The sequence below is a fragment of the Triticum urartu genome, chromosome 1 (genome assembly GCF_003073215.2).
Source record: "Triticum urartu cultivar G1812 chromosome 1, Tu2.1, whole genome shotgun sequence".
NCBI classification, from domain to species: Eukaryota; Viridiplantae; Streptophyta; class Magnoliopsida; order Poales; family Poaceae; genus Triticum; species Triticum urartu.
The window spans coordinates 129,020,689-129,048,678 of NC_053022.1; the positions used below are offsets into that span (position 1 = coordinate 129,020,689).

At 49.7% G+C, this 27,990-nt stretch overlaps 2 protein-coding genes across 2 annotated transcripts; one reads left to right on the top strand and one right to left on the bottom strand.

The window, feature by feature from the left end:
- Window positions 1-1,146: 1,146 nt before the first annotated feature.
- LOC125551569 (protein ALP1-like) lies at window positions 1,147-2,981 on the top strand. The gene has a single exon (XM_048714824.1). The coding sequence runs from the start codon at window positions 1,300-1,302 to the stop codon at window positions 2,734-2,736; it is 1,437 nt and encodes a 478-aa protein (XP_048570781.1). The 5' UTR covers window positions 1,147-1,299; the 3' UTR covers window positions 2,737-2,981.
- Window positions 2,908-5,941, bottom strand: LOC125551577 (glyoxylase I 4). Its single transcript, XM_048714831.1, has 4 exons — window positions 5,675-5,941; window positions 4,632-4,721; window positions 4,349-4,552; window positions 2,908-3,319 (listed from the first exon to the last, which is right to left on the bottom strand). The coding sequence occupies exons 1-4, from the start codon at window positions 5,850-5,852 to the stop codon at window positions 3,231-3,233; spliced, it is 561 nt and encodes a 186-aa protein (XP_048570788.1). The 5' UTR covers window positions 5,853-5,941; the 3' UTR covers window positions 2,908-3,230.
- Window positions 5,942-27,990: the final 22,049 nt, after the last annotated feature.

Below are 27,990 nucleotides of genomic sequence, written 5' to 3' on the forward strand. Positions count from 1 at the left end.
ACAATATCTTGCCACATACTCTGTTGGCACACACAAAATAACAAGAATTATCAAATGCGGGGCGTTTTACTTGGAAAGGGAGTTGGATTGGTGAGTACTTAATTTAAGAAAAAAAATCACGTCCATTACAATATCACAGAGGTTAGGCCCGCGACGGCAGAGGCAACAACGGAAGATTAGGACGCTATGAGCTAGATCACTTGGATGATGGAAGACACTACAGTGGATTAGAGCATGCTATGAAGCACATGAAGAGGGGGTTTGTTCATGCCACTGGTAGGGGCGTATCCACGTTCAGCTTCCTGGGTGCACAAGACACTAGGTGCAAAATTGATTCCTTGGTAATTTTGTGTATAGAATAGTGTGTGACACCCTGTTTTTAGATGTAAAGTTTGTGTGATTTTACACTGGGACAGTCATTTTCTCTCTGGGTCCACCCCTGGCCACTGGCGAGCATCCGTCAACTCATCAGGACCTTCATTGCGCCTTTGCTGATTCATTGTGGATGTCTCTTGAGGTGAAGTTTGTTCTTTTCACCCGTTGCAACGCAGGGATATTTGTGTTAGTTAAAAAAAGAGCGCGCCGTCACAAAAATTTGACCGCAACATTATGGTAATCCTGCAAAAAAAACATTATGGTAATCCACTTCTTTCTAGAACTACATGGGGCCGTATAGTAGTTTTGTAGTGCACGGTGGCGATCCGGTTGACGCGTAGGCACCCATAGAAAAAGACTAGCCGGCCATACAAGGCAGGGGTCGTGACAAAAGAAACCCGCGGAAAGAGAGAGAGCCGTCACGGACCGGTCAGTCCACCACTCCACACGGTAGTACGGCCAGGCAGCCCCCAAATCAGTCCACCACACCACAGACGATATTTTCCTTTTCCATTTTCCCCTAACCCCGCTGCGGTGGGACCCGACAGCGAATCGCAGCCCACCACTCTAGCAACTCTACTCGGCTCGGCGACCCGCTTTCCTCCCCACTCCGTTCTCCCCACCCGCGTACGCCGCGGTACAACGCCACACACGCGGGCGAGCGACCCGCCTTCCGCGCGCCTTCTCCGCCTCATAATTTTAGTCTCCCGTCACGCATACCGCGTCCCGAGCTCCCCCCGCGGCCCCATACCTATATATGACTTCGCCCCCGCGCTCCATCATACCTCAACCATCTCCTCCTCCTCGATCATCCTCCTCATCCCGCGTCTCACTGAAGCACCCGACTGCCAGTACTGTACTTCGGAGTGCCGCCGCCGATCGAGCTAGCTCCGACAGCCAAGACTCGACGAGACCGATCGGATCATGAACACCTACCTCACGCCCTTCACCCCTCTTCCATCGCTCTTCGACGGCCCAGCAGCTGCCGACGACCACTCCTCCCTCCTCGCCTTCCTCATGAACGACGACCTCGCCGCCGCGCCCGACGCCTTCCCTTACAACGGCGGCGCCGAGGCCGCGCCAGCCTTCTTCGGACACGCCGCCGCGCCGTTGCCACCGCCGGTGGTGGCGCCACCAGCGGAAATGACTGGTCAAGGAAGGAAGCGCAGCTTCGTCCCCGCGGGAGACGACGGCTCGTCGCGGCCGCAGGCGGTCAGGAGGAAGGTGCAGGGTTCGCCGCCCACCTCGCCTGCCCACAGCGGCGGCGACGCTGCGCCAGCGGCAAGGAGCGGGGGCCGGCGGGTGTGGGTGAGGGAGCGGAGCACGGAGTGGTGGGACCGCCTCAGCGGCCCGGCGTGCCCGGACGCCGATTTCCGCCAGGCCTTCCGCATGTCGCGCGCCACCTTCGACGCGCTCTGCGACGAGCTCAGCGCCGCCGTCGCCAAGGAGGACACCGCGCTGCGTGCTGCCATACCCGTGCACCAGCGCGTCGCGGTCTGCCTCTGGCGCCTCGCCACCGGGGAGCCCCTCCGCGAGGTCTCCCGTCGCTTCGGCCTCGGCATCTCCACCTGCCATAACATCGTCCTCCAGGTCTGCGCCGCCCTCACCGCCGTTCTCCTGCCCAAGGCCGTCCGCTGGCCACTGGAATCCCCCGCCGCCAGGTTCCAGGCCCTGTCCGGGATCCCCGGCGTCGTCGGCTCCGTCTACACCGACCACATCCCCATCGGCCCACCCAAGGACGACGTGGCCGAGTACTACAACCGCCGCCTCACGGAGCGGAACAACAAGGCCTCCTACTCCGTCGCCGTGCAGGCCGTCGTGGACGCTGACGGCGCCTTCACGGACGTGTGCATCGGCCTCCCTGGCTCGCTGTCCGACGCCGCCGTGCTCGAGAGGTCCGCGCTGCACTCCCGCTGCGAGACCGGCATGCTCGGAGACGACCAGTGCCGGCTGGTGGGCGGCGCGAGCTACCCGCTCACGGACTGGATGCTCGTGCCGTACGCGCACCAGAACCTGACATGGGCGCAGCACGCCTTCAACGAGCGCATCGCCGCCGCGCGCGCAGCAGCACAGGGCGCCTTCCAGAGGCTCAAGGGGCGGTGGCGCTGCCTGCAGCGCCGCACGGAGCCCAAGCTGCCGGACCTCCACAACATGATCGGCGCCTGCTGCGTGCTGCACAACTTCTGCGAACGCAGCGGCGAGGAGTTCGACGCCGACATCCAGTCCGAACTCTCCCAGCAGGACGATGCCGACGTGGTCGCCGCTGCCAATCCAGTGCTGTCCGCAGCGGCCGACAAGGAGCGAGACAGGATTGCTCACGACCTCCTCCATGGCGGCCACCCCAGCGTTACATTCCTCTAGGGGTCTGTTCACCATGTCAAAACGCGGGCTTCTGTAATGTGATGAACTACTCATCTTCCATGAAAGCATAGGAAGAATCCCAGTTCAGAACATACAGCTTTCGGATGGGATTAGGACTATTTTTTTTTCATGCTTGTTCCAAGAGATATTTAGAAGGCACTGACACTGATATCAGAAAACGTAGCGCATTCAAGTCTGATATAAGTATCATAATGTGGAAGGAATTTACAATATTCATTTGTCCATACCCATGTCATTGAGTAATACTCAATCACTACTACAGACCAAATTGGCTAACATTTTAAGCGCCAGTCTATGATCATGTGATAGATACATCTCCATTTCTTGACTGGTATGTACAAGGCACAAGCAGAATTGCCCCAGCCAGATCTTGTTTGCTAGACAGCAAGACCTGCAACAAGGTCTTGGGTACAGTAATCTTACAAGCACCATTCTGTGAGGTGTGTTCTAGGTGGAAATCTGACTCTCACTTGCTACACTTGTGTAAATTCCAACGCATTTCCATCCGGGTCTCGTGCAAAGATTGCTGGTCGCCCGGATTTGCTGAGCGTGTAGCTGATTCCTGCATCACGGTGAAGGCATAGAAGGTCATTGTGTTGTCGGACAATGGATGATAGAGAAATTTGGTGAGGCTAATTAGAATCCAGCATAATGAATTGCAAAAGTGCAATGCATACTAATTAACATTATAAAGTCATAGTAGGTGACGTGGTAATATCAACTAAGAGAATTAAGTTCTAACATAAAACATGGAACAGTGAGTCTTTTTGTTCTCATGTCAAAGAGATGGGAATGTGGGTGCTACAGTCATGTGGACGTAATATGCTCGAGATTCTTAGAAATCAATTGACCAGTCTTTTAAAAGATTATCTGATGAACATCACTGTTCAAGTGTTGAATCAACTATAACATCAGACCGCCCTTTTGACACCTTGCAACAATTTCTACAGAATGGTTATTTTAAACCCAGGACAGGTTTTTCCAGAGTCAAGACACCTATAACTTTACCCTCAGAGGTTTTGATTGCCATGTCTGTCACACAAATAGCCTGACTACGGCAACAGTTACAAATTTAGGCAGAACCATAACCATAACATACTATGGATAACTTCACTCTATTAACAGTAATTTACAGATACAGTTGAAACAATGAATATGTATATCTCTGCAACCATATCTACCAAGGCAAACGCCATCCTGCAGTTTTATAAGTTCGATTTTTAGTACTTGTACTACCAATCCATGGGTTTTCGTGGGGTCACCTTAGAATTTAATACTCCCTCCGATCCATATTACTTGTCGCTCACTTAATACAACTTTATACTAAAGTTGTAATAAGTGGGTGACAAGTAACACGAATCGGAGGGAGTATTTTTTTTATCCATGAGTAAGTATACAGATCCTTTTGGAGCTTGTGTGTTTAGTTGTTGAATTGTTGAAACTTTGTGCTACTCACCGCAGTAATGTAAGGTTAAACGCTCTACTAGCGGTTACCGTTGTTGGTGGCAAGTAGAGGAAAAAGGTATGTGCACACTGTAGCCAGTGTCTGATGTACACAGCAGAAAAAAATAGAGTTGGAATTCAGATATACCAGCTTTGTCAAAGATTTCTTTCAACTTCAAGACATCTCTGATTGCTATACAGGTATGACGATCACGCCCGCCATGCTCTGGGCGTCCTGTCAGTGGATCCGGATTTGGCAGCTCCATCAAGTGGATCATCTCAGAACCAACCCAGAGCCAAGCACCTCTGTACGGAAGCTTGTCATTTGGCCTAGCAGGATTCACCTTAAGACCTGAATGATCAACAGTATCATTTTACTTTATAAGCAGTGCATATACATGTGAAACATATACAACTCACAGGTAACTCACCAAGGAGGTCCTGGTAGAATGCCATCGACCTTTCAAGATTTTCACATAGTATTCCAACATGGTGCATACTAACAACTCCATAGTCAGGTTCTGCATTTGACATCAGAAATGATTTCATTCAGACACTAAGGAATAATTATGGAACTTTGACCCAAAATGTGTTGCTCTGTTATCTTGAGGTAATGGAACCCAGCCTTTCTAAGTCTTATGAAACAAGAAATGACATTGACACAAAAACTTGCTTATCAACGATAGGAATGCAGAGTACTCTTATGACATCATGCAAATTAAGCTCTTGGTAATTTTCCTTGCACATAGAGATCAAGACCTACCTGCCACTTATATTTTGATGCTGCATGTACTAACATATTACTCTATGACATGCAAGCAAATTCTAGTGAGCACCCATAATTTCAGAAAAAATGAACACCGTGAATGCAAATATCGACCAAGGTTGGCCTCGTCAGCAACCCTGGCTAGCTTTGATTGTTAAGCCAAAAATCTGGCTAGTTCCAGTTTTGCTACTTCAGTACCAGCTACTAAAGACATGCCATAGTTCAGGTTTTAATGCCTAACATATTGATATACTGCTCCTTTCAGAGAACTAATTCTAAAGCTGTTGCTTGTGTCTTTGTATACACTACTCTCAACTGCTCCTCAGAACCTCCATTGAAAAATGCAAACACAGGTAGCCTCTGTGATTGGATCTGCAACTTTAGAATTAGTACTAACTAAAACTAGATCTAAATTCTTCTAGACCATGGTACTGATCTAACTAGTACTAGTCGTATCGGTGTAATTGCAGAGAGAGAATTTCTTGGACAGTCCAGGCCCAAACTGAGGCAGCAAAACATTTTTCCTCCACGACCAAACGTCGCCAATGTTTTCACTCCGCAGATTCAGTAACGCAGAAATTAAATACTAAAGAAACAATCTTTGCACTCCATACAGCCTAAAGCACATCTCGTCTACACCGATGTGCTATCAGTACTAGATAGGAACCAAAAAACAAAAGTACTACGATAGGAACATAAAAAACTTACCCTGGGACTGCTCCTTGGCCGTCAGGGCCTGCTCACCGCCGGTGGCCACCGACATGTGAGTCCGGATCCGGCGGTGTGCGGCAGCAGAGGGAGTGTGATGCGTTCTGACCGCAGCGCAGGCCTTTCCGGAGCCGGATGCGGAGAGGAGAGGGAGAGAAGAGAGGTACCTCATCGCCATTGTGGCCTTCCCAAGAACAACTCCGATTCGGCTCCGTGCGTGGGCTTTCTGGGCCTGTATTTTTGTGTGGCTCCAGCCTTCTCACCTTTTACTGTCTCTTTCAGGTTTTTTTCTGGTTATTTTTTTGGTGCCGATGGGATTAATTGCACGCCTCAAATTTCTTCTTTTCTCTCCAAAAGAACCATTCCTTGAATTTCATGATGCCGGCAAATAGTAGGACAATGATCATTTTTCTATTTTCCTTTTAACATTTCTTTCAAATTTATTTCCTCATGTGATTTAAACTATTCCTCTACACAATTAGTTTATCCGTTTCCCTCGCAAAAAAATAGTTTATCCGTTTATATTGACATTGTGCTCATGGAGGTTATTCAATTGTCTAACCTAGAGGGGCAAATGAGTTTTGAACAATCTAGACTAAACTCGGCTTAGAACGAGCTCAAATTGACTTGAGATACCGGAGGTGGAAGTAGACTTGTGCCCCAAGGACCTACTTGCAATTTCATTCATTGTCAGGGGTGTATGCTGGAGTTGGTTTAATGGATTGGAGTTTATTTCCGCAAAAAAAAATTGAACATGTGGCTCATATTCGGCTTGTAGTGATTTTGATTCAATCTCGAGCCAGATTTTAGCCAACTAAATTTTTTACTATTAAAGAGGAGTTGGTCATCGTATGTTTGCCTTCACCTCTCGAGCTCTTTCACTAACCCTACGAGGAAAAAAAAGGAGAAAGCCTAGCACATATGAAAAAACAAAAAAAACAGCCCATCTTTCGCCCATTTTTCATTTTTCTCTCCAAATCTCTCTCTCTCTCGACCCACCCCAACACGCCCCTCCCCCGACCACCCCAGCACCATCTCTCTATTCACCTCTCTGGCGCCCCTCTCCCTATAGCCTCGACTTCCAAATGCCCTTCCTGATAGGAACTAACTAGGCCACTAGCAATGTTCATAAGAGAAATAAAATTTGGGCAGGAAAGTAGTGGAGGACGATTCACTTAGATTTGAAAAGCACTGGAGTTAGGGTAGCCGAAACACGACGAACTTGGATTACTGTCGGGTCGAATCCAACAGATCTTGGGTAGGGGGTCCCAAATCTCGAGCTAGTAGTCTTACTGATGCGGAGCATCCTGTGGACATCACCATGTCAAGAGTCCATTCGGTGAGTGACACGTGCGACATCTACTTCACATACACAAAGGTGAATCATCTCCTTTACATGTGCTCACTTGACCCATTCGAGGATGGTATACTACTTGACACTTCTCTCGTGTGCATGCATAGGTATTGTCAGAGCTTCACGGATGTTGAGGAGTGCAAGCGCCGAGGAACAACTACACCATCTGCTAGGGAAGCCTGGAAGCAACGACAGAAGAAGACGAAGCTGCTGACGCTACAGCGGCCGGACATCCGGCGCCTGTGCAGCCTCCAAGGAGCTGCACCAATAGACGGACGAAGCATCAGTGGCCGGACATCCGGCCCGTGTGCCCGGACATCCGGTGCCTCGCCAACCCCCGGACATCTGGCATCATCCCCGGAAATCCGGCAGTGACATATCCAAAGAGCAACCGGAGTGCCACTTCAGCCCGCACATCCGGCCGAGACCCCGGACATCCGGCTCATCCCGAAGCCCCGGACATCTGGCCCCCAGACCAGACATCCGACACCTGCGCGTGCCTAACCGGGCCAAAGACCCATGTATCCCCTCCTCACTTACCCCTTCGTGGCCCTAGACTATATATACTCCTCCACCTCCTTCTAGTTAGGGTTAGCAAAGTGATAGCTCATTTGTATGTGAGCTTTGCTCCTACCTACCTCTACTCTTGAGAGTACTCCATTGGAGGCCAAGACCTCCATCTAGGAGAAGATCTCGAGGGATTCAAGACCTCCTCACGGAGAAGATCCTTCTAGGATTCAAGCCCCCATCTCCTTTGGATTTGGGATGAACTTTACCTTGTATCTTTCCCTTTGTTGTTCATGTACCTTCTGGATCTTGTGTGTTTGATTGTCTAGTGGATGTGTGATTGGACCTGTTCTTGAGTGTTTCCCCTTGTGATTTCTCCCCGTTCTTCCCCGTGTTCTTCATATTCTTCGAGGGAATCCACTCAAATCGTGAAAGATCGGCCTACACTGGGTTAGCCCCATATCATATGGTATCATGAGTCACGTTTATCACGTATTTGGAGTCCCTCCCATCGTTTTCTAGTCTTCTTTTGCTAGATTTCGTCCTAAATTCGAAAATCCCCACCAAAAATAGCCCCCAATTTTTTTGTGATTTGTTTGTTTGATGATGTTTTTTTGATTTTGATCCATGGATTCGTTGTGTCTTGAGTAGATCTAGCTTCTCCCCACTTTTCTCCACCTTCCATCCACAAAATCCGTCAAATTTTTGAAGGAAATATGCCCTAGAGGCAATAATAAATTTGTTATTTATATTTCCTTATATCATGATAAATGTTTATTATTCACGCTAGAATTGTATTAACTGGAAACTTAGTACATGTGTGAATACATAGACAAAACAGAGTGTCCCTAGTATGCCTCTACTTGACTAGCTCGTTAATCAAAGATGGTTAAGTTTCCTGACCATAGACATGTGTTGTCATTTGATGAATGGGATCACATCATTAGAGAATGATTTTAAGGACAAGACCCATCCGTTAGGTTAGCATAAATGATCGTTTAGTTTTATTGCTATTGCTTTCATCATGACTTATACATGTTCCTCTAACTATGAGATTATGCAACTCCCGAATACCGGAGGAACACCTTGTGTGCTATCAAACGTCACAACATAACTGGGTGATTATAAAGATGCTCTACAGGTGTTTCCGATGGTGTTTGTTGAGTTGGCATAGATCGAGATTAGGATTTATCACTCCGATTGTCGAAGAGGTATCTCTGGGCCCTCTCGGTAATGCACATCACTATAAGCCTTGCAAGCAATGTGACTAATGAGTTAGTTGCGGGATGTTGCATTACGGAACGAGTAAAGAGACTTTCCGGTAACGAGATTGAACTAGGTATGATGATACCGACGATCGAATCTCGGGCAAGTAACATACCGATGACAAAGGGTACAATGTATGTTGTTATGCGGTTTAACCGATAAAGATCTTCGTAGAGTATGTAGGAGCCAATATGAGCATCCAGGTTTCACTATTGGTTATTGACCAGAGATGTGTCTCGGTCATGTCTACATAGTTCTCAAACCCGTAGGGTCCGCACGCTTAATGTTCGATGACGATTTGTATTATGAGTTATGTGATTTGATGTACCAAAGGTTTTTAGGAGTCTTGGATGAGATCATGGACATGACGAGGAGTCTCAAAATGGTCGAGACGTAAAGATTGATATATTGGAAGGCTATATTCGGACATCGGAAGGTTTCGAGTGATTCGGGTATTTTTCGGAGTACCGGAGAGTTACGGGAATTCGCCGAGGGAAGTAGTGGGCCTTAATGGGCCATACGGGAAAGGAGAGACGGGCCTCAAGGGTTGGCCGCCCCCCATGGAAAGTCTTAATTGGACTAGGGAGGGGGCGGCGCCCCCTCTCTTTCCTTCTCCCTCTCCTACTCCTTCCCATTCACTACAAAAAAAAGACACATCCGTGACATTTTGGGCCGAACGATTTTTTTTTCTGTCATACATATGACACTTCTATGACGATAATTGTGACAAAACTCGGTATCATCATAGATGTGGTGGGCTCCTACTTCTATGACAAAAAATCATGATAGAAAATTGGCTTTTCGTCCTGGGCGGGCCAGAGACGCAGCTGCATGACATTCTTTGGGCCGTCCATGACGGAAAAAACCGTGGTAGAAGCAAGGGCGAGGAAAATTTCGGGGAGTTCCCGGTTACGGTGGGAGGTCGGGGGCCGAGCGATGCGCGCTTCTCTCGTACACGTACGCGCGTGTGTGCGAGGCATTGGCTCTAACTGAACCCGAGCGAGGCGTTGGGCTCTAACTAAACCCGAGTGATTGCATTGCAGGCTACGCGTTACTGAACCCGAGCGATCGATCGATGGCTGTTAACTGAACCCAATCGAGCGATTCCTTCGCTACTGCTGCTAACTGAAGCCGATCGATGCTGCCTCTAGATGAACAGTGAGCGTTGCGGGAGGGGGGTTGGATGAACAGTTCCCGGTGGGGGTGGATGAACAGGACCCCGTGGTGTTGCCTCTAGATGAACAAGACCCCGATCGATCGAGCCGATTGGGGCTAGATGAACAGGACCCCGTGGAGGGCTGGATGAACAGGACCACCCCGTGGAGGGCTGGATGAACAATAGACGGTGGAGGGCAGGATGAACAGTAGCCCGTGGAGGGGTGGTTGAACAGGAGCCCGTGGAGAGGGCTGGTTGAACAGTAGCCGGTGGATTAGCGCGCGATGGAGGCTGGATGAACAGGAGCCCGTGGATGAACAGTCGCAGGTGGAGGCTGGAGGAGGTCGACGGTGGATGAACAGTAGCTCGTGGAGGCTGGAGGGGGTCGACGGTGGAGATGAACAGTATCCCATGGAGTCCCGTTTTGCGGTACGCCACACCCCTCCCGATGAACAGGACCCCCGTTTCGACCGTAGCGCTCCAATACAAGTCCGTTTCCTCCGTTTTGCGGTACGCCACACCCCTCCCAATGAACAAGACCCCCGTTTCGACCGTAGGAGGTCCGTTTCCTCCGTTGCGATATGCCAGACCCCTCCCGATCAACAGGACCCCGTTCCGAACGTAGGAGGTCTGTTTCCTCCGTTGTGCGGTACGCCAGGCCTCATTTCCATCGCCGGTTCCGTCCAAGCCCTCCTGATGAACACGACCACGCATTCCGTTCCGACCCAGCCGGTTGGCTCCCACGCGTTCCGTTGCCTCCCGATGAACACGACGCATTCCGTTGCCTCCCCATGAACACGACGCATTCCATTGCCTCCCCATGAACGCGGCGCATTCCGTTGCCTCCCCATGAACACGACGCATTCCGTTGCCTCCCCATGAACACGATGACGACGCTGTTTCTCCGTTCCGCCCCAGCCATGTACACGAGCCCTGGCCATACGTATGCGCGAGTAGGCGTTCGAGACCCTGCCCGTATGTACACATACATGGCCGTATTTTATTTCTTGCACCCTGGCCGTTGTACGTACGTGTACATGCTACGTGCGTGCCTCTACTACGATACATGCGCGCATCTACTACGACACGTGCACGCCTCTACATCGACCAGTATGTACGTACACGTTCGCGACCAGAATGACAACGCTACGTACGCTTCGACCAGGTGGGTCCCGACTGTCAGGCACTTCCTTGCCTGCGAAGATGTAGCTGGTGGGTCCCAGCAGTCAGGGGGCGAATCATTTTTTTCCCGGACGCACTTCCTTGCGTGCGAAGATGTAGCTAGTGGGTCCCAGCAGTCAGGGGGAAACGTTTTTTCGCGAAATACAGTGGCCCGTCCGGTGGGTCCCTGCTATCAGGTGGAGGAATCATTATTTTCCGCGTAATAAGGAGGCACTTCCTTGCTGCGGCCGTGGACCCAGCTGTCAGCATCTCCACGTACAGTCCACGTCCTATGGAAGTCGTTCCTTGACCACGTTGACCACGCCACGCCGAGAGCACCAGGGTGGTGGACGACGGCGAAGCCTAGGAAGGGGACGACACGAAGGCAGGGAAGACTCGGCATTGTTTTTGTTTCCCACGCGGAGGGGAGTACGACTGTACGAGGGTTTACTGGTTCGTCTGCCGTCGCCGGAGAATAACAGCAGGTGTGGGTGAGTAGAGGGATGGCTAGGCCAGCAATGGGAGTACGGTGGGGCGGTGAGGCCTGCGCGGCAGCACAGCCGGCCGCGGGGAGGAGGGAGCAGGCAGTCCCGCTGGCGCTTGTTTGAGCGGCTGGAGTAGGAAGAGCAGAGATTGAAGAAGCACGATGGCCGTTGGATGGACATCCAACAGTCAGTGCTTGTGCGTCAACCTTTTTTTAGGAAAGCCTCAAATCTGTGGAAAACAGCATACAGCCCATCTGCCATTATTTCTAATAATTTACAGCCCATTTGCTAATTCTTAAGGTTTTTTTGGAGCCCACATTCTTTTTGTTAGCATTATAGCCCATATTGTGGCAACGGTTAAAAAATTATACGAAATTTTGAATATTTCGGTACGGTTCGAACTGTTTTTAATCCCGAAATTTCGACTCACATTCAAACTGATTTAAAAAATAAATGTATATCAATATAAAATCCAACAAATTCTCCACACATAAAAATTAATGTAATTTAAAATCTTGAAATAAAAAAAGATATTTGAAACTAAATGCTGGTTTGATGTGTTTTAAAAATGTACAACCCATTTCTCATTACTGATGGGCCATTTTCTCGGCCAGCCGAATGAAATCTCTCCTCGTCTTGAAAGATTTGCAACCCAACAGGTCTGACAAAGCGACTTACTTGGCAAATCACAAAAAACTGGGCTGTGGCCGTGTACCCAGCTGTCAGCCTCTCCACGTACAGTACTCTTCCGATGGAAGTCGTTCCTTGACCACGTTGACCACGCCGCACGAAGAGCACCACGACGGTGGACGACGGCGAGGCCTAGGAAGGGGACGACGCGACAGTGGAAGCCCGTGCGGAGAGGACTACGAGGGTTCACTGGTTCAGCTGCAGTGTGAGGCTGCCGTCGCCGCAGGGCCTGGCCAGCGGTGGGAATAGTAGGGAGCAGTGAGGCCTCTGCGGCAGCACAGCCGGCCACGGGAGGCAGGAGTATGCGGCACGACCGGCGCTGCTTTGGGCGGCTGGAGCAAGAAGACCAGAGGTTGAACAAGAACTATGGCCGTTGGATGGACATCGTACGGTCACTGGAGCTAGAATCGTTCATATTGACTAAGTTGACAAAGCCCTTTGTCCCCGTCAACTTAGTAGGCCCACAAGTCATCCTCCCAGCAAGGTGGGTACCAGCTAGCCGGGGGAGTATTCATTTTTTGAGCATAATAAGGAGGCACTTCCGGTGGGTCCGAGCTGACAGCGGGGGAGGGGGATGTTTTTTTGCGAAATATGGTGGCCCGTCCGGTGGGTCCCAGCAGTCAGGGGGAAACGATTTTTTTCGCAAAATACTGGTGGCCTGTCTGGTGGGTCCCCGCTGTCAGGTGGAGGAATAATTATTTTGCACGTAATAAGGAGGCACTTCCTTGCTGCGGCCGTGGACCCAGCTGTCAGCCTCTCCACGTACAGTCCACATCCGATGGAAGCCGTTCCTTGACCATGTTGAGCACGCCGCGCCGAGAGCACCAGGGCGGTGGACGACGACGAGGCCTAGGAAGGGGACGACGCAGAGCCGGGGAAGACGCGGCAGTGGATGCCCACACGTAGAGGAGTACGAGGGTTCACTGGTTCGCTGCGGTGTGAGGCTGCCGTCGCCGCAGAATAACAGGGGGTGTGGGTGAGTAGAGGGATGGCCTGGCCAGTGGTGGGAGTAGTAGGGGGCAGTGAGGCCTCCGCCGCATCGCAGCCGGCCACGGGAGGCAGGAGCACGAGGCACGACCGGCGCTGCTTTGGGCGGCTGGAGCAAGAAGACCAGAGGTTGAAGAAGCACTACGGCTGTTGGATGGACATCGTACGGTCACTGGAGCTAGAATCGTGCATATTGACTAAGTTGACAAAGCCCTCCATCCCCATCAACTTAGTAGGCCCACAAGTCAGCCTGCCACTAAGGTGGGTCCCAGCTAGCAGGGGGGTATTCATTTTTTTGCGTAATAAGGAGGCACTTCCGGTGGGTCCGAGCTGACAGCAGGGGGAACGTTTATTTCGCGAAATACGGTGGCCCGTCGGGTGGGTCCCAACAGTCAGGGGCAAACGTTTATTTCACGATATACTGGTGGGCGTCCGGTGGGTCCCTGCTGTGAGGTGGAGGAATAATTATTTTCCGTGTAATAAGGAGGCACTTCCTTGTGGCTGCCGTGGACCCAGCTGTCAGCCTCTCCACATACAGTATTCTTCCGATGGAATTCGGTCATTGACCGCATTGACCACGCCGCGCCGACAGCACCACGGCGGTGGACGATGGCGAGGCCTAGGAAGGGGACGACGCGGAGCTGGGGAAGACGCGGCAGTGGATGCCCATGTGGAGAGGAGTACGAGGGTTCACTGGTTCGGATGCGCTGCCGTCGCCGCAGAATAATAGGGGGTGCGGGTGAGTGGAGTGGAGGGATGGCCTCGCCAGCGGTGGGAGTAGTATGGGGGCAGTGAGGCCTCCGCGGCAGCACAGCCGGCCATGGGAGGCAGGAGCAGGCGGCACGACCGGCGCTGCTTTGGGCGGCTGGAGCAAGAAGACTAGAGGTTGAAGAAGCACTACGGCCGTTGGATGGACATCGTACGGTCAGTGAGCTAGAATCGTGCATATTGACTAAGTTGACAAAGCCCTTTGTCCCCGTCAACTTAGTAGGCCCACTATACTGGGTCCCAGCTAGCAGGGGGAGTATTCATTTTTTTGTGCGTAGTAAGGAGGCACTTCCTTGCGTGCGAAGATATAGCTGGTGGGTCCGAGCTGTCAGCGGCAGTAACGTTTTTTTCGCGAAATACAGAGGCCGTTTCAGTGGGTCCTAGATGTCAGGTGGAGGAAATCATTATTTTGCGCGTAATAAGGAGGCATTTCCTTGCGTGAGGCCGTGGACCCAGTTGTCAGCCTCTCCACGTACAGTCCACTTCAGATGCATGTCGGTCATTGACCATGCTGACCACGCCACACCGAGAGCACCAGGGCGGTGGATGACGAGGAGGCCTAGGAAGGGAACGACACGGAGGCAGGGAAGACTCGGCCATTGTTTTTGTTTCCCACGTGGAGAGGAGTACGACTGTACGAGGGTTTACTGGTTCGTCTGCCGTCGCCGGAGAATAACAACAGGTGTGGGTGAGTAGAGGGATGGCTAGGCCAGCAATGGGAGTACGGTGGGGCGGTGAGGCCTGCGCGGCAGCACAGCCGGCCACGGGGAGGAGGGAGCAGGCAGTCCCGCCGGCGCTTGTTTGAGCGGCTGGAGCAGGAAGAGCAGAGATTGAAGAAGCACGACGGCCGTTGGATGGACATCCAACAGTATACAGGCCATCTGTGGAAAACAACATACAGCCCATCTGCCATTATTTCAAATAATTTACAGCCCATTTGCTAATTCTTACGGGTTTTTTAGAGCCCATATTCTTTATATTAGCATTACAGCCCATATTGTGGCCACGGTTAAAAAATTATACGAAATTTTGCATATGTCGGTGCGGTCTGAACTGTTTTTAATCCCGAAATTTCGAGTCACATTCAGACTGATTTTAAAAATAAATGTATATCAATATAAAATCCAATAAATTGTCCACGCATAAAAATTAATGCAATTTAAAATCTCGAAATAAAAAAAGTTATTTGAAAATAATTGCCGATTTGATGTGTTTTAAAAATGTACAACCCATTTCTCATTACTAATAGGCCATTTACTCGGCCAGCCGAATGAAGCTCTCCTCGTCTTGAAATATTTGCAGCCTAGCGGGCCTGATAAATCGACTTACTTGACAAATCACAAAAGAACTGGGCTAGCCATTTTCAGAAAGAAAAAAAAACTACTGGGCTGGTCTGTGGTAAACATAAAAGAAAAGGCTGTCTAGACAGGCCAGAGTGTCCCGCACATCCCAGTTGACACCCTGCTTCCGTCTCAAAAACAAATTAGATAAATGCCACTCCAATTATGGCGATTCATAAAAATGCCACTGCAATTTTTGCAAACTTTGAAAAACGCCACTGCAGTTTGCAAACTTTGAAAAATGCCACTCCAGACTTCAAAAAATGCCACTAGAAATGGCATGAAATGGCATTTTTCAAAGTTTGGAAATTGCAGTGGCATTTCTCGGATACACCAGATTTGGAGTGGCATTTATAAAATTAACCCAAAACAAAAATAACTGGGCGAGCTGCTGAGTCCCTGGTGTCAGCCGCTCGTTGTGCAATTCTCTCATTTATTGACTACGTTGACAATGGCATGGGACCCAGATGTCAGAAATCCACTAGGAGGAGCCATTTTTTTATTGGCTTGAAATAAGGAGGCACTTGCTTGCGTACTGCCATGACCTTGGCGGGTCCCTGCTGTCATCCTCTCCACGTACAGTACCAGTTAGTCGTGCTTCAAAACTGATCGGTACGCCATTAAAAAAATAAAGGTCGATAACTAATGCGGCACCTCGGGCCAACGCGACCAGATCGCATTTTGCACGAGAAATTACACACCATGTTTCGTTGACATGTGGTCCCGTTCCAACATATCAGTGAGACGACGGCGAGTAGTAGGAGTATTTTCGAACGGATGTGTAGGCCGGGGCGCCTCTTCGTGAACCGTGGCAAACTCGCAACCGTCCACCGACTCTTCGCCTTTCCCTCTCGATTTGGAACTGCTGTCGCACGCTCTTCCTCTCCCTCCTCCATTTTCCTTCAGCCCTTCACCCTTTCTTCTGCCATTGTTCGGTCATCTTCTCCATGGAGGGAACAGGCCGGAAACGACCCCGTTATTCTTGCCCCGATCTGAAAGATGACGTGGTGGAGGAACTCATTGATCGGTGCGACGTCATCACCTCGGCTACCATGGCAGGTTCGTTCAAGCCCATTCTCAACTCAACTAATAACATCATAAGAACCCAAGAGTCAAGGAGCGGTTTGATCTCCCCTATCTTCTTCGTCGTGACCCTGATGACTGGCGCCGGCACAATGGAGGCCTCGCCCTGTGCCAGTTGATGCCGCTTGATGATGATACGTATGATGTTAAGATGCCATCGCTTGAGGGCAAGGCTTGGGCGGGCGCACATGGAGATTGGGTTGTTTACATTGGGTCCAACTGCGAGTGGGAACTTGTGAATGTGTACACTCGTCACCGGGTTCCAGTTCCAAAAATCTCAGCACACTGCCCAGAGGTTGAGCACACCGGTAATGTACGCACGTTCAAATACGATCATGGTGACTGTCTTCTACGGAAGATAGCAATTTGTCGAGTTCCCAACCGCTCTTGGAATTACAACAACTATCAAGTTGTTGCTATCTTCGACAAGCTTGTTGCCGTCCTTCGTGGTTCGACTCGATGGATATTGCTCAAAAATCAGTTTCTGTACACAGATGAGTACTGTGATGCAATTCAATACGAGGGCCTTGTGTTTGCTGCCACCACTCGTGGCACTGTTTTTGCATGGCATCCTAGTAGTTTCGGTACGTTTGTCTTCCATCGTAATTATAATTGTTTCATCCACATGCATGCGGGTTAGCAAGTTTCCCTTTACTAATTAACCTTCTTCTTGTGTTTCCAAGGTCCTGTGAACATCCCACCACCTATACTTGAAAATTTTTATAACCAAGGGGGAGATGCCGATGGTGATGATCATGAGCATGAGGATGAGCAGTGCCCATATACTCTGTAGCGCCTGGAAACTAATTCCGATGGATCACCTCTTCTTGTGTGTATACAGCCCACTGATGATGTTACTGCTAAGGAAGCAGATGTCTCCCATGGTCGCACTCTCCAGACCTATTCCAACACCCGTTGCATGGTATTCGGGATGGATACTGGTGTGCTAGCGCCAACTCCTTCTCCCTGGCACAAAATTGATAGTCTTGAAGAAAACTCGCTCTTCCTTGGACAAAACTATCCGATGATGGTGAAAGGCGATCCAACTGCTGTTGACACATTTATGAGAAGCAACTGTGTCTATACCTCGGACATTTGGGTGGTTCCCTACCCTGGTACTGATATAGTAGGCCGCTTCAGCCTGGATGATCGGTCCTGTGTTGGTCTCCAGATCGACAACGGATGGCCCGTCCCAGAGAATCACTTATGGCTCAAAGCAAGCGTTTCCAACGCCGTGGAATGGTTGAGTTGAAGTTCATTTCATGGCTTGTTATTTGTTGTGTGGTGAAAACTTTAGTATTTATAATGTATCCTCGTTGTTGATGTGGGTTGATGACCTGTTGTATGTAATAAAATGATATGCATGTGATAAACTTACTAAATTTATGAATGGCTTTCGAGTCGCTTCTCTGAGTGAGTGGTGCGACGAGGCAAAAAAATATTTTCCGAATACATAATTGTACGTGCATTGCAACAGGTTATTGGATGAGGCCAATCAACAATAGTAGTACACTATTTGTACTAGCTTCACATGCTTAGCGTGTCGGGCGGGTGTTTTTACTGTAGCCATATGTTAATGTGTTCATTGTACGTAACCAACACCTCGAATCCTCGATACTAGTACTATATAGTAGGAGTAAGTAGTAGGAGTAGTAGGGTGGCATGGGCCAGAACAAGCATTCACGTCCAGGAGTACGGCACACGCCACCACCACGACATCCATCTGACACCATATTATTTCTTGGAGTCCGTGCTAGAGCAATCTCTTCAACCTCGTCGTTTCTCTAACTTCAGCCATCGTGCGGCGGGTGAGGTGGGGGTTTGCCAATAGTCGGTTTCCTTAACTGTAGTCCCACTTGTAAGGCCAACTCCAACGCACGACCCCAAACGCAACTCCGTTTTGCATGAACTCCAACGATAATTTTGACTAGAAAAGCAAGACCAAAGAAAACAAGAACCACAAGAATACATTTTACTACTCCTGTAAGTTGGATTAGTGCCTTCTCTATGCATTCATTGTTGATCTGCGGAGGCTCAATCTTGCGTGCTTCTTTCTTCTTTGAGTGTAAATAAGTAGACGTTGCTTCCTCGCATCTAGTCTCATGTCTAGCCTCTATTCTAGTAGGAGTATCAACAAGTGCACTAATCTCATCCGAGAGCAGAACCGAAGATTTGGTCAGGTTCTTCCTCCTTTTGCCGACACGCGGGACATCCAACATCCAGGTCATGTCATGAAAGAAAATAGGGTGGTAGTTGAAGCCACGAGATGTGCATCTTGGGTTAAACTGTAAATAGAATCTTACTACTCTTGAGTAACTCCAAAAGCGGCCACCGAAGATCTTTATTGGATTTGTTTTTCATCACCAGCACGTCGAGGTGAAAGATGTGCAGGTTCAGTGGGTCCTATTGCGTTTTCACTGACATGTGGGGCCGCATGTGAGCAAACAGACGACGGGCTCCGCGCGTCCGCTGGCCGGCTGAGAAGAGAGGTAGAGGAGGGCTGAGCACAGACTGCAGGAAATTTGTTCTACGTACCTCGATATAGGCTCGATATAGTGGGGTGGCATGGGCCATAACTAGCATTCACGTCTAGCAGTACGGCACACGCCACCCACACGAGTCCCATCCGACATCAATTTTCTTGGAGTCCGTGCTACAACCATCTCTTCTCCCTCATGTTTTCTCAGCCATCACCCGGTGGGCGGGGTGGGGGTTTGCCGATAGTCGGTTTGCTCAACTGCGGTCCCACTTGTAAGTGAAAATGCAACACCGCACGCATTCCCGCTTGAGCGGAGTGCCGGACCAACCATGTGGGGGTGCGACACGAACATGCCAGGCTTTTCCTTTTGAACTCATAACTTGTAAAATTTGGTTCTGCTCCATGGCGCGACCAATAGATAGAAAATAACGATTTTGCCTAGAGTAATGAGGTGTTTGGTTCTGGCGCTGTTCATGCATGGAGTACGTATGAAAATTATGAAGTTGATGCGGAAGGTAAGATAATTACTGTAGTATCATATACTACTAGATGGATTTGACGGAAAGATAAAAATACATATGGATCCATCAACGGTCAATGACATCCTCTCGCCCTAGTGCGCCGGGTCACCAACCGACGTGTGAGGAGCAGCGATGTTGGCGGCGAGCTCAACGTGCTTCTGAACAGTGCCGTCCAAGGTTGCCCTGCGCTCCAAGAAGGCCAGCGTCCTATCATCCTCCTCTTGCATGTAGTAGTCCTTGTGGACGATTTGCGCGTAGACGTGGGTGATTATGTCGATGGTGTCTTGCTGTGCCTGGAACTGCGCGACGAGCGTGACCTCGAGGTGGACATTCTCCGGCGCGGCGGCGGGCAGTCGCAGGGCCACCAGTGCGTCGAAGAGGTTGTTACCATAGTGGCCATTGAGGGTGGCAGGCATCATAGAGCCTGGGCGCGTCGGCTGGAGGCTTATGTCAAAGTCGTCCGCAAGCTTCTTGACAACGGTGAACTTGTCGAGGAAACCGACGAGGACCTCGTCGAACAAGGAGATGAAGCTGTCGTCCAAGCGGCCCCTCGCCCTGGCGGCCTCAAGCAATACTACCTAGAGACGTTCCTCGGTGCCGGGCCGCAGGCCGGCGTCGTGGACCATCTGGCATAGCCGGCTGATGCTCGCGCTCATCGCCTCCATGGGTCTAGCGTAGCTTCTAGTCAACTGATCTTGCGATTCGAGTGATCACTTAGCCCTAGGTTAGCGTGCGTAGGTGCGTAGGATTTTGTACTACTCCTCGGCCCTCCACTGCACCTGCCTTTGGCTGTATGATAGGTGGGCCAGCCACCCCCTGGGGCCACGTGTCATTCACCCAAAGGCAGTTCCTCACAGTGAATATCCGTTGGTTAAATTATTACGTGCCGCTCCTCACAGTGAAGTGACAAGACCCTGCGCCGGAGATGACACCTGAGTATAGGCGCCATGTTCGGCATACCATAGTCAGCCTCACCATCTGCAGTCACTATCATCATGGCTGTAGAGCTAGCCTTCTTACAACTAGCCCTGTTCGACATAATTTCCCGTGCATAGATGCCCGTGCATTGCACGGAACACCAAGATTGGGGGTGGACGGCTCCGGCAGCGGCCATCGCGCCAGATTTTTCCATGGCCTTCTACTCCTAGATGCGGTGGGGAGGAGATGAGGCTGATTGTGAGAGACAAGGAGTTGTTTGTAAATAGGGAACAAGTGCGGGCATCTTTTTGTAAAAATGGAGAAGCTTGGTTTGTATGCGTCAGATCTAGATCCGACGGCTATTGGTGAAAGATGGTGATGTAGGGTGGAACCCTAGATGGCCGATCTTTCACGAAAGGAGCGGATCCCTACGAGGAACACGAAGAACACGAGGGGGAAAACGAGGGGAAACACAAGAGAAACACTCAACCAACAAGAAATAGATCACACATGTGCTAGATCCCGAAACACAAACAGATACACGATGATCAAGGTCAACAAAGGACGATACAAGTACCGGTTCTTCTCCTAGAAGGAGGTCTTGATGGGGCCGCCAAGAGGGGGTCTTGAATCCAAGTTGATCTTCTCCGAAGAGGGGCCGCAGTCTCTCTCGAGGAGGAGATCGGTATGGATGAGCGAAAGCTCTATCTCGAAGTATGAGCTAAACCAACCGCTAAACCCTAGCTAGGATAAATGGGGGGTCTATTTATAGTCTAAGTGCAAAAGGGGTGAAGTGAAGGGGTACATGGGCCTCGGGCCCGAATCTGGACGCAGCCAGGTACCGGAAATCTGCTGGGGACCGGTCGTCCGGTGTCTCAGGAGCTGCCGGACGTCCGGTGTCCTCCGGTCGTCCGCTGGTTCTGCTCTGTGATGGGGGCGCCGGACGTCCGGAGGCTCCGTACTTCCGCTGATGTTGCCTCGGGTGCTGGTGCACCGGTCGTCCGGTCCGGACCGGACGTCTGCTCGTTCGCTTCGGGTGTAGGGGCACCGGTCGTCCGGTCCGGGCCGGACGTCCGCTGGCTGGAGCTCGGCTGACGCTTCAGGCGCCGGACGTCCGGTCCCGGCCGGTCGTCCGGTGGCTGGGAAATTTCCTGCAGCTCTTCTTCTCCGTCTTCTCGTCCATCTTCCTCTTCTTCTTGTCCTTGCTCCTTAGGTTCTCCATTGTACCTGAGTATGCATAATGTATCCATATGAGGTAGTAGCCATGCTTCATGTGCATCGAAGTGGAATTGTGAGAGGAGAGATGTCACCTCGGTTTCAAGGGCTCTTGCACGTGATCGAGTCATGGGTCCGGTAGGCACTTGATGAGACGATGGTAGGTCCATGGGGATGACCTTGGGATGCTCCGCATCATCTCCCCTCCCTTGGGGAAGATCCGTCCTCGGATCAAAATCTTCATCACCATGGAAAGGAGAGAGATCTTTGACGTTGAAGATGTCGCTCACGTTGTACTTGTCGCGTGAGAGTCGATCTTGTAAGCGTTGTCGTTGTAGCGTGCAAGCACCTTGAAGGGTCCATCCGCTCGTGGTACGAAGCTTGGATTTGCGTTCTTGTGGGAAGCGGTCCTTGCGAAGGTGTAGCCACACTCGATCACCAATGTTGAAGACCATAGGTTGCTTGTTGAAGTTGAGCTTGGTCGCAAGGCGTTGAACTTGGCGCTCGATGGTGTTTCTTGTATCTTCATGCATCTTCTTGAGATGTGTCACACGCGCACTTGCGTCCAAATTGATGCGCTCTTGGAGTGGTAGAGGAAGAATATCCAATGGTGACAAAGGGTTGAATCCGTAGACGACCTCGAAAGGGGACTTGCCGGTTGTTGAGTGTCTTGCTCGGTTGTATGCGAACTCGGCGATGGGTAGACACTCCTCCCACTCCTTGATGTTCTTCTTGATGAGTACTCGAAGTAGAGCGGAGAGTGTGCGGTTTGTCACCTCCGTTTGGCCGTCGGTTTGAGGATGGTATGCCGTGGAGAAGAGTAGCTTGATTCCGAGCTTGGCGCATAGAGTCTTCCAAAAGTAGCTAAGGAACTTGACGTCGCGGTCCGAGACGATAGTCTTTGGCACTCCATGAAGGCGCAAGATTTCCCTACAAAACAAATTTGCAATATGTGAAGCATCGTCTATCTTGTTGCAAGGAATGAAATGAGCCATTTTGGAGAAACGGTCCACGACAACAAAAATGGAATCCTTGCCATTTCGAGTTCTAGGCAAACCAAGCACAAAGTCCATGCTAATATCTTCCCATGGTTGGTATGGAATCGGTAGAGGCATATAGAGGCCATGAGATTGAGCTTTGGACTTAGCTTTGCGGCATGTCGAACATCGGTTGGTGAAGCGATTGACGTCCCGAAACATCTTTGGCCAAAAGTAGCTCTTCGAGAGCGTGGCGAACGTCTTATCGCGTCCAAAGTGTCCCATTAATCCTCCTCCATGCGATTCCTGCAAAAGCAATAAACGAAGGGACGACTTGGGGATGCAAAGTTTGTTAGCTCTCATAAGGTAGCCGTCTTTGATGTAATAGCGTTCCCACGATGTATGCGACAAACACTTGGCATAAGGAGTGGCAAAAGTTTCATCATGCGCATACAATTCTTTGATATGCTCGAAGCCAATGACATCTAACTCAAGTTGCGTGACTAGCATGCATATGCGGGAAAGAGCATCCGCGATGATGTTTTCTTTACCCTTGATGTACTTGATGACATAGGGAAAAGACTCAATGAATTCACTCCATTTAGCATGACGCTTGTTCAACTTAGTTTGACCCTTGAGATACTTGAGGGTCTCATGATCGGTATGAATGATAAACTCATGGGGACGAAGGTAATGTTCCCATTCATGTAAAACGCGGACTAAAGCATATAGCTCTTTGTCATAGATGGGATAGTTGAGTTGCGCTCCGGAAAGTTTCTCACTAAAGTAAGCTATGGGGCGCTTCTCTTGCGTTAACACACCTCCTATGCCATTACCGCTAGCATCGCAATGAATCTCAAAAGGCTTGTCGAAGTTGGGTAAAGCAAGCACGGGAGCATGAGTAAGCAAATTCTTAAGCTCATTGAAAGCAATGTCTTGAGATGGTCCCCAAACAAAAGGCGCGTTCTTCTTGCTCAAAGCATGCAAAGGTGAAGCAATGGTGCTAAAATCCTTCACAAATCGACGGTAGAAACCGGCTAAACCAAGAAAACTACGCACTTGTTGCAAATTGGTTGGTTGGGGCCAAGTTTTAATAGCATTGATCTTAGATTCATCAACATGAACACCCTTAGAAGAGACCACAAAACCCAAGAAAACGAGCTTATCAACACCAAATAGGCATTTCTCCATATTAGCATAGAGACGCTCTTTTCTAAGAGTTTGCAAAACGGTGCGGACATGGGTGACATGTTCTTGGATAGATTTGCTAAACACAAGAATGTCATCGAAGTAAACCACAACAAATATACCAATGTAAGGGCGAAAGACATGATTCATAAGGCGCATAAAAGTGCCCGGTGCTTCCGAGAGACCCATAGGCATGACTAACCACTCATACAAACCAAACTTGGTTTTGAAGGCGGTTTTCCATTCATCACCCTCTTGTATGCGGATTTGATAGTAACCACTCTTAAGATCAATTTTGGAAAATATAGTGGCACCGCTAAGTTCATCAAGCATATCATCAAGGCGTGGAATGGGGTACCTATATCTAACGGTGATAGCATTGATAGGTCTACAATCGGAGCACATGCGAAAGCTACCGTCACGTTTTGGCACAAGAATGACCGGTACGGCACAAGGACTCAAACTTTCACGCACATGACCATGGTCTATGAGATGCTTTACTTGCCTTTGTATTTCTTTGGTTTCTTCGGGGTTGACGCGGTATGGAGCTTTGTTGGGAAGCGGCGCTCCGGGGATGAGATCAATTCGGTGCTCAATGCCTCGTAGTGGAGGTAGACCCGGAGGTAGCTCATCGGGGAAAACATCTTGGAATTCCTGCAATAGAGAAGATAACACCAAAGGTAGATCGTGAGAGTTGTTAGTTTTGTGGACCTTGTCCTTGCACAATAGGACATAGTGTAGGACACTTGATGGGTTCTCACACACTTCTCTCATCTCACGTTTGGTGGCAAATAGAGAACTAAGTTTTTCTTGTCGCTCATCGTGGAGGCACTCAATTTGGGCTTGTGGCGCTCACTCTCTTTTTGGTGGCTCACTCTCTCACTATTCTCTCCACGATGGGTGGCTTGCTTGTCGGCGAGCACTTGGCTTGGAGACATAGGACGTAGCACGAACTCTTTCCCTTTCATCTTGAAGCTATAGTGATTTGTACGCCCATTGTGAATGACACCTCGGTCAAATTGCCATGGCCGTCCAAGGAGGAGGTGGCAAACGGTCATCGGAAGGACATCACATTCCAATGTGTCTTCATAGGCGCCGATCTTGAAAGAGACTTGTACTCTATGCTCGACTTGTATGGTGCCGGTGTCGCTTAGCCATTGAACCTTGTAGGGGTGAGGGTGCTTCATCTTGACCAATTGGAGCTTGGAGCATAGTTCTTCACTTGCTAAGTTGTGGCAACTCCCTCCATCGATGATGACCTTGACGGATCGTCCATTGATGCCGGCCTTGGTGTGGAATATGGTGCATCTTTGGTCTTCTTCTTGTGATGTTGGAGAGTCAAGACTTTGGAGACAACAAGTGCGGGACTTGAGTCTTCATCACAAAAGACTTGTTCTTCATTGTTCACTTGGCGGTGCATGGCCACTTGCTCAAGGGCTTCCATTTCTCCTTTCGCTCATGGAATCATAAGTGCCATCGTCGTTGAAGATCATTGTGCGTTTGTTGGTGCACTCGAAGGACTTGTGGCCTCGGCCGCCGCATGTGAAGCATTTGATAGAACTTGTTTTGATGGTCTCATCGGGTGGAGTAGATGATGATGGAGCTTTCGTGAAGTTGCTTGTAGTAGAGGACGACTTGAGCTTGTCGAAGCTTTCTTGTAACTTGACTTGTCGCCGTTGCTTGTAGAAGGCTTGGTTGAGGTAGAAGGTGTTGGAGTCGTCGAAGCTTGATTGTTGGAGAGGCCATAGGACTTGGATGAGAACTTGGCATACTTGAAGTCGTCTTGTACTTGCCGTTCCGCTTTGGTAGCTTGATGCACTAGCTCGATGAGGTTCGAGTATGGTTGGAAGTCGGCGATCTTCTTGATAGGATGATTGAGTCCATTCAAGAACCTTGCCATAGTTTGCTCATCATCTTCTTTGACATTGGCTCGTATCATGGCAATCTCCATTTCCTTGTAGTACTCTTCAACGCTCTTGATTCCTTGCTTGAGTTGTTGGAGTTTCTTGAAGAGGTCGCGGTTGTAGTAGGTAGGCACGAAGCGTGCTCTCATGACATCCTTCATTTGTGCCCAAGTAGTGATGGGTGGATCACCTCTTGCCTCGCGGCGCTCAATGACTTGTTCCCACCAAATGAGGACATAGTCTTGGAACTCAAGGGATGCCATCGCGATCTTCTTCTCTTCTTCATAATTGTGCAAACGGAAGATCTTGTCAACTTTCAATGCCCATGAAAGGTATTCTTCGGGATCGTTGCTTCCGTTGAACTTGGGCATGGTGAACTTGAGCTTGCCGTAGCGTTGCTCTTCATTGTGTTGGGGTCGGGGATGATGACGCCATGTTGTAGATGATTGTCCAACTCGTGGTACTCTTGACGCGGAGGGTTGTCAACCTCGTGTTGCTCTTGCCGCGGAGGATTCCCATTGTTTTCATGCTCTGTGAACTTGATGGGGGGAGCTTGTCTATCTTGACGAGGCGCTTGTCTATCTTGACGAGGAGCTTGTTGACGCACACGTCTTTGGTAATCTTTTCTTGAGCTTCATCGCGAAGTGCTTCTCTGTAGTCGAGCTTGTCGGCCTCGGTCGGCTACGGCACGACTTGATTCATGAAGGGCCCGTTGCGCTTCAAGTGCTTGAGCTTCACGTAGTTGTTGTTCTTGGCGTTCCGCCTCGGCGTCTTGTGCATCTTGATGTTGTCGCGCTCGCTCCTCTTGTTCGTGTTGACGTTGGCGTTGCCGTTCTTGAGCTAGCGCAAAGGCTTCTTCGGCTTGACGTCGTCGATGTTCTTGCGAGTCGGTGTCTCGAAGTGGATTGAGGTTTGCTTGACGCTCGTTGCGCGCGGCTCGTCGAAGAGTGTTCGATGTCGGTGTACTTGAACCGGAGATGGTGTCGTCGGAGTGTCGACTTGAACGGCTCCTTCTTGAAGTGGAAGAAGAGCGGTTGAGCAACAAAGCGCGAATCTCGTCCATCCTTGCGTCATTCTCTTGCTTGTGATCGTCGAGCTTGTGGTCAAAGTAGTCCCTTGTACGTTGCTCGAAAGTCGAAGTCGGCGGCAAGGTTGTCGATGCGTTCACTCATAGCTTGTTGCTCTTGATGCAAAGCACGTTGTGCACCAAAGAGGTGACTCTTGGTGACGAAGGAGTTCATGTCGTCGTCTTGCTCCATGAAGAGTGGGTTGGTAGAAGTACTTGGCCTATCCATCATTCCAAGACAAGTGTGAGTGGAAGAAAGGGAAGAACCAATATCAAATGTACCTTGACCGATGTTGACAATGGATCAAAGATGACTCCAATGTGTAACAAGGAAATAGCACAATTGGTACCAATTCTTGTCGGTTCTCACACCTACACAAGTAAAAGCTTTTGGTGGAGCTTGGTTAGGATGGTGGCACAATTTTTAATGTGAATGTAAGCAAGATTCAATAATGTTGGAGAAGATTCGCAAGATGCAATGTAACAAGTAGACCAAGCATATACGGTACACGGAAAACACACGCAAAAAGATAAGTGGGGTTGTGCAACCAAGGGTGAGCCAAAATGTGGAATCCACAAAAATGCTCTTGTTGCACAACACTAGAGAGACGCTAGCACGATTGCACGATAGGCGGATACAAGAACTTGTGCACAACCTACTTAGCAAAAATGCAACGACTTCTATCCCAAATATGTTTTATGCAAGGTGTTGCTATGATATGATCCAAGATGATCGAGTATGACAATCTTAATGTTGTATGATGCTATGGTTCTTGCTTAAAAGCTCTTTGCTTATCTTTCCTCTTTGCTTAAAAGCTTGGTTGGCTCTTTGATGTTTGAGCTCTTTTCTTATGCAATGCTTGACGAACCAAGATAGCAAGTGAGTATGCGATGACAACTTTGTGACACAAGAGATGATAACAATATAATCAACAATGATATGTATGTATGCTATGGGGAAGTATGATCACTAAAGTGCACAAGTCTCGTTGCCGGCAATACTCAATGGCTAGTCTCGATGGGTAAGCAACGCAAAGGAGTCAGGCGATGATGGCTACAATGTGATGGCAAGAATGATATGTCCAATACCAAGATGAGGTTACCGGTCTTGCTTCCGGTATGGTGTCAAAATGGTGGCACGAATACCAAGTCGTAGTCGAGGTGGTCGTTGTTGATGACCGGTGTTGATGACGCGTCCGTGGCGAAAATGAGCGGCGTGGTGTCGATGTCGAACCGTACCTAGATAGCCGA

Coding starts and splice junctions, on each gene's coding strand:
- LOC125551569 (XM_048714824.1), top strand. CDS start 1,300: ATGAACACCTACCTCACGCCCTTCACCCCTCTTCCATCGCTCTTCGAC.
- LOC125551577 (XM_048714831.1), bottom strand. CDS start 5,852: ATGGCGATGAGGTACCTCTCTTCTCTCCCTCTCCTCTCCGCATCCGGC. Junction 4,722..5,674: donor GGCCAAGGAGCAGTCCCAGG/GTAAGTTTTTTA, acceptor TGTCAAATGCAG/AACCTGACTATGGAGTTGTT. Junction 3,320..4,348: donor AGAAATCTTTGACAAAGCTG/GTATATCTGAAT, acceptor ACCGTGATGCAG/GAATCAGCTACACGCTCAGC.